The following is a 6,919-nucleotide window of genomic DNA, read 5'->3' as shown; positions in this document are numbered from 1 at the left end:
GATCTACGTATCAGCATCAGCAGAGCCTGCCTGCCTACTGGATTGCTTCTTCCCAAGCTATGGTACAACTAAACCATCTGTTCTGAAAGTTTTAAAATTCCAGGGACCCAGTTCCAGAAACATTCTGTTGTTTCTAAAAAGCAAGCTAAGCCCAAGAGCTATAAAGCAAAAACCAGCTCCTGGAAGTCCACTACTGATATACTTACTTGCGGAGGCTATAGCACAGTTTTTGGAAGATACTGTAAGCAAAGGTTAACTGAAGCTCTGCCACTGTGAGTGGAATGCAAGGATTATAAGAACAAAAGCTGGACACTTTGTCTAAAAGCAGATACAATAACACAGGACTGCTTATACTTTCCTACAGCACACAGAAGATGGATCAACAGAAGTTTTGCAATAGCTGGAGTCAGTACTGTACATACAAAGACCATGTGAAAAGGCAAGGTAGGAACTCGGTACAAATCAACAACAAGCTAAAGGATAAATCCAGCCAGGAGTCATCCACCTTATAAATAGACCAACTTACTCTGGGGTGACTACTAGTTTTTGTTGAGTGGGTGAAACACAAGTCAACATCCCAAGTATCACAGGAAGAAAAGAAAGGCTTACTTTAATCTTCATTGACTAATAGGGCAATTGTCAATTTTTGGGATCTCTACTCTCAAGAGAGGAAAATTGGTATTCTGTGAGGGAACAAAATATCACAGGATGAACAGATTTTAACTCCATCCTTTAAAATCTGGCATGAGTTTCCCACTGCATTCTGTCGGTATGGGAGTACTGGTGACATCTTCTGACCATAGTATAAATTGCAAGAGCATATTCCTTACGGATGTACTTTTGAATTTCTGTTTAGAGTACCGTCACTTCACCCAGGATCTAAGAGCCATCATTGGCTCTTCTGGAATCTCTAACATTTTTGAACAGCATGGAAGTTTTTACAGATGTGCAGAATATACTGGAGCTAGAAAATGTGTTTTAAGGTAAAAAGGAGACATGACTGTGACTTCTCAAAAGGCATTCTAGAGCCCACTCAGCACCAGTATTGCCCACCTATAGGGAAAACTACCAAAAGAGCTTCACAGATTTTAATTTTTTCAGAAAATATAAGAAGCGGGAGCACCCCTTTACTTTTTAAAGAAATAGTTCCCCACCACCACCACTACTTTTCTTTGGAGATTTTAAAACAAAGTCAAAGAGACTTTGAATCCCTGGCTGAATTTTCTCAGTCAGGTGCATGGATTGGGTAGCGGGATAAGGACCTTGATTATATGTGCCTGTCAAGCAAACACAACATCAAGCGACAATGATCACTGTGGACGCTCTGCTATTATTTTACTGCCAAGCATAAGGCAGATGGTAGAGTCACTTTTATCCAGCTGGCTTCTTTATTTCTTATCATACCTTACTGTACATTAAAGTCGTTATTTTGAAAACCTTTTTTTTCCTGCTTTCCAACTGAATATATGGAAGCTTTTTGCTTGAAACATCTGATAATCTTTGTTTTCTTGCTCAGAGTTTGCCGAATGATAGCACAGAAGACATTGCCCCCATCTTCTCTGCCAAATATCTTAGGCTAAATAGGCTAATATTCTTTCTAAGTCCAGTTCCTTTTGCTCCTTGCAATTTGGTTTCACAGTTTATGTGAAGCTGTGGAAACATGTCTCTGCATTAAGGTGTCTCACAGAACATAGGGTTGCAATGTGACTGAGCCAATCCCAGTTGGACTCCATTGCATGCATGGTGATGTTTTTCTTTGGGAAATCAGAATTACGTCTCCATGCATACAACGAGCTAAAATCAGGACGGGCTCAACCTGTGCTAAGTGATATGGAGTCTTAAAAGTACTGGTGCTGACCCCAGGACAGCTCCCAGCAAAGGCCATGCTCAGTTCTTCTGGTCTATATGGAGATCCAAAGCCATGCTTGAAAAATCTGAATTATTGAATGGTGGGACCTTGGGCAAACACTCATTCACTCTTATGTGATCAGACCCGTTTTGTGGAAGGAGACTTTGGGCCAGTTATGGATTCTTGGTACCCTTCCTGACAAATGTTATGTATTGTTGACTTAAATTCAGGCATGGAGACTGTAAATACCAAAGTGCAATGGAATAGAAGTTTGGGAGGAACCCCCCTCCCCCAATAACATCCAGAATGTCCTTTAAAAAATCCAGGGCTTAGCACATGTCTGCATTCTCTTCAGAGAATGCTAGGTTTAGGGTTGGCACCTGGCCTAGGTCAACCCTGCAGCCCCTGGTTCTGGATTTGTCCCATTGCATCAATGGCAGTTCCAATTTCTCTGGGAAAGGCAGGACTACAATTTAGTAGATATAATGGGACAAATCTAGGACTGGACCAGGCTGTCAGGATTGCCCTGGATCAAGAGGCAACCCTAGCCAAGTTCTGCTTACACTAGAAACTTGTTATAATGAATATTGCGATACTGATTCTTTAGGCATACAAAATGCTGTTGTAGTGACTCCCCTAATGTAGTCCCTTGACAGAATAGCACTATAGGTATATCCTGATAATTTGGAATTCTGTTATTCTGAGAGCACTGATATAGGGGACTCTACTGTAGGAACCCTGATGATGTAATGCATTATGTTGTAGTGACTCCCCTAATAAACTGAATTCCAGAAAGTTTGCTTTCCTTTCCTGCAGTGAATGAACCTAATGGTGTAGTGAATTGCTGGAAATACCATTTACAGAAGTCTGTTCACCTGTTTTGTACTTTCATGATATCCAGGGAAACTCTCTGGCCTGCACTACACTGTTGCAGTACGAGACCCAAGTGTCAGATGCCAACTTCTGCCGCATATGATTTGGATGCTCTTCTCATGGTCCAGAAGCATTAGCGAGGACTTTATGTTTACCAGACTGCCATGGAAATGGAGTCTATTTCAGCAGATGGCATCATACTGTTTCTTCCTGAAATAATTGTTGGTTGTAAGAGGATTCCACTGTGCAGTATTATGGGTCATTAGGTTACATGAAAGGGTGCTAAGCATTTGTGAACTACTCTTACTGGGTACTTCTGGCACATTCCTCTTACACAGGGTTGTTCTTAACTAGGTGTACATCTTGAATAGGTATAGAATCTGTGGCATGCATTGATTTGAAAACTGTACAGATGGTATTTCTCTCCTTAGTTTCCAAGACCCAGGTGTTTCATTTTTTCCGGGCTAGGAACGCCACCCCCAGAATCACTGCCAAGGCAGCTATCACCACGCCTCCAATAAGCAGCATTGGCTTCATGTTTTCATAAAAGCCACCAGGGCTCTCTTCTTCCTCAGTACCACTGCCTTTGCTGTCCGTTTCAGGGACTGGGCCAGCAGGTTCTCTGCCCTCTGCTCTGGAGGGGGTTGACCTTGGCAGGTTGTGGCTCTCTGTTGGTGTAGCCTCGTTTGTAGCATGGGGCTTTTTGCCCATGGCAGCTGGCTGCTCTTTGGAAGAATTTTCTTTTCTCTCAGGAACAGAGGGTTTTTCCATTTTGCCAGCAGTAGCAACCTTGGAGTCAGATTTGCTTCCACTTGATCTTGATTTGGATTCCATGCTGACAAGGCTTGTGGTTGAGGCTTCCTCCCTGAACTCTGCACCCTTCACACGTCTCCTTCACACCTCGAAGGATCTAAAGGAAGTGACACCTGTCCAACAGAACTTGTTCCTGATTTGGTGAGAATTCGCTTAGCTCATTTCCTCTGTGGTGATGGAGAACCTGTGGGACTGAAGAAAGAATCAATCGTGAAAAGAGGGAAGCTTGCTCTGTGGTTGTAAACTGCCTTATGATATCAAATTGAATATTAAATAAAGAAACAAGACACTCCAATGAGGAAAGATCTTGTGATTGAGGAATGTGGCAAGAGGGAAATAACTTAATTTTCCATAGGCATACAATGGAGGTTAAAGGAAAAATACAAAAATTATTTATTTTTTACCAGGTATGTAAACTTTTCTCCTTAAGTGAGAGTTGATGATTATGTATTGTCATGTTATAACTTTATGAATGTTTGTTTATACCTTAGGGATGCCAGAGCCAGTTTATACTGAACTTTTCCCTTCATGTTGCAGAAGTGGAGACAAGGAAAGGAAGGGTACTGACCATTCAAGGAATTAGAATCAGATGTATTATATATATGGAAAGGAGTCAGTCATTCGTACTTGGTAATAGACAGTGGCATGGGGACAGAGAAAGGAAGGGAAATAAATGGAAGGGTGAGGCAGGGCTGCTGAAAGAGGCAAGTGAGATGAAGAGAGATGCTAGATTCTGTGTATACCAGTGAGTCTCATTAGAGGAAGGGGCACCACATTTACTCCTGACTCTGCCACTACAGTGGCTGCAAGAATTCTTTCAAACTCGTACATGGCCTCTAGTTCTGGCTGTGTCATCAGAGGGAAAACCCTGGCCAACTGGTGGCATCATTCAAGGATCCAACCCCTTAATGCTAGCCCCATGCCTGGATTGCGTGAGGTGCCAATAGGTTTGGTGATGGGCCTGAGAAGAGGACACATGAGAAATGGGGAAAAAGAGAGTTGTGAAGAGGAAGAGATATGAGGGGAAGAGAAAACAGGGGGAAAGAAGAGTGAAAATCACCTGCTCTCCTCCTTATATTCCAGCTTGTTGTTTCACATCCTTATACACACACCACTGAAACTGGCTGCCATCTACTTAGGAGACACAGGGGATTTTTCAGGGTTTTCACTGGTACCTTGGAGCACAGAGGCACATATCTCTCTTCAAGTTCCTCAATGTGAAATATGCCAGAGAATGACTAAGCAAAGTTCTAAATGTCAATATCGTGTGGTTCTTGGTTATTTTCCTAGGGATGGATCTTTATTTAAAACCTGAACTTTCTCAAAATGGCCATATGTCAAAATTTTACCAATAGTTTTTATAGAAACCAATAAGATGAATATTGGATCCAGTCACCACATGCAAGTTCAAAAGCAACCCCATTACCTCTTCTTTTTTAAAAAATGGAGTACTTCTGACTAGTCAGTTTGAAGCCATGTCTCAGTTAACTTCCATTTTGAGACAGAGGCTTGTGAGATGTTTATGGAATCTTTTGTGTTTATCATAGTTTTGCTTCTCACATAATTTTGCAATGGGGTACCATATATTGTACCTATGTGCCTTTTACAAAATACCGCCCTGAGAGCTTCTGCACAAAGTTACATCTTCCATGAGACAGGTGTACATTTTCTGCATAAGTTCAGGTGCTTATAGATATATATTGTAAGATACATGCATAACTACCACTCCCATCCCAACTGTGCCCTTTTCCACCCTGGAAATTCTGGAGGGGCATTTTCGATATGACATCTAAATCCGATTTGGGGTGTTTTTGCAGAAAACGTCCAAAAATCCAGTATTGAACATGGCCATTTTCAAACCAGAAAAATGTCCAACTTTTTGTTTAAAAAATGACCACTTGCTAGATGTTTTAATGTTCAGTGTGTCTATCTTTTTGGACCATTAAAAAAAATCCAAGGGAAAATGCACAATAACAAGCCATTGGGATGTATGAGGGGCCAGCATTCTTAGCAGACTAGCCACACAGACATCCCAGCAGAGCAGTGGGGCACCCTAGAGGGCACTGCGGTGGACTTCACATAAAAGGTCCAAGGTACAATCTCACCATTACCTCTTATATTGATGGTGAGCCCTCGAAAACCTACCAAAAACCTATAACATAGGAATGTAAGTGTTGCCATATTAGGACAGACTGAAGGTCCATCAAGCCCAGTATCCTGTTTCCAACAGTGGCCAATCCAGGTCACAAGTACCTGGCAAGATCCCAAAACAGTGAAACAGATTTTATGCTGCTTATCCTAGAAATATAAGTGCCACCAAGTGCTGATCTGATTGAATTTCAGGGACGTCTCATATAATCTCATTTGGCTGTATGTGCCAAAGAATACTCATGTCTACCAGCTGTGACAGTCCCGGCCCCCACCATCCAATTTTTATAAGTGTTTTGTATGCAAAAAATATTAATGTGAAACGTGCTTGGGGCACACTCTTAAAAGCAGTAGGAAGGCATCAATTTATACCACCACTGTTTGCGCTGTCTCATGTGTAAACTCAAACATTCAGCAACTACATGAGATATCTGTATATGTATTGAGGAGCATCCAGGAACCTTTATTATCCCGACAGGACCTGTTTCGCTGGGTTGCTTTGTCAAGGGATAATCGGTTTCAACTTCCTGGAATGCCTGTACAGAGAGAGCATAAGGCATTCCAAGAAGTTGAAACCGATTATCCCTTGACAAAGCAACCCAGCGAAACAGGTCCTGTCGGGATAATAAAGGTTCCTGGATGCTCTTCAATATATATACAGATAAGTGATTGAGTCTCATGTAGTTGCTGAATGTTTGAGTTTACACATGAGACAGCGCAAACAGTGGTGGTATAAATTGATGCCTTCCTACTGCTTTTAAGAGTGTGCCCCAAGCACGTTCCTACTGCTTTTAAGAGTGTGCCCCAAGCACGTTTCACATTAATATTTTTTGCATACAAAACACTTATAAAAATTGGATGGTGGGGGCCGTCAATGATTAAAGACTGTCACGGCTGGTAGACATGAGTATTCTTTGGCACATACAGCCAAATGTGACTATATGAGACGTCCCTGAAATTCAATCAGAACAGCACTTGGTGGCACTTACTTTTCTACTTTCTATTTTTGAATATTATAGCTGTGTTCTTTTGGACATAATAAGTAGAACGCCCTAGTATTTTGACAGTATCCTAGAAATAAGCAGTGGATTTTCCCAAGTCCATCTTAGAAATGGCTTATGGACTTTTTATTTAGGAAATTATCCAAACCTTTTTTAAGCTAACTGCTTTTGCCACATTTTCTGACAATGAATTCCAGAGTTTAATTACACATGGAGTGAAGAAATATTTTCTCTA

At 41.5% G+C, this 6,919-nt stretch overlaps 1 protein-coding gene across 1 annotated transcript; it reads right to left on the bottom strand.

Annotated features, from left to right (window-relative positions):
• Positions 1-3,172: 3,172 nt before the first annotated feature.
• Positions 3,173-3,493, bottom strand: CEND1 (cell cycle exit and neuronal differentiation 1). Its single transcript, XM_030202466.1, has one exon. The coding sequence runs from the start codon at positions 3,491-3,493 to the stop codon at positions 3,173-3,175; it is 321 nt and encodes a 106-aa protein (XP_030058326.1).
• Between the last annotated feature and the right edge of the window lie 3,426 nt (positions 3,494-6,919).

The sequence above is a fragment of the Microcaecilia unicolor genome, chromosome 4 (assembly GCF_901765095.1).
Source record: "Microcaecilia unicolor chromosome 4, aMicUni1.1, whole genome shotgun sequence".
Lineage (NCBI taxonomy): Eukaryota > Metazoa > Chordata > Amphibia > Gymnophiona > Siphonopidae > Microcaecilia > Microcaecilia unicolor.
Note: the sequence above shows the minus strand (reverse complement) of the source record. Positions and strands in the feature narration are given on the sequence as shown.

What these genes read in the sequence shown, in the direction of transcription:
- CEND1 (XM_030202466.1), bottom strand. Translation starts at nt 3,493, where the DNA reads ATGGAAAAACCCTCTGTTCCTGAGAGAAAAGAAAATTCTTCCAAAGAG.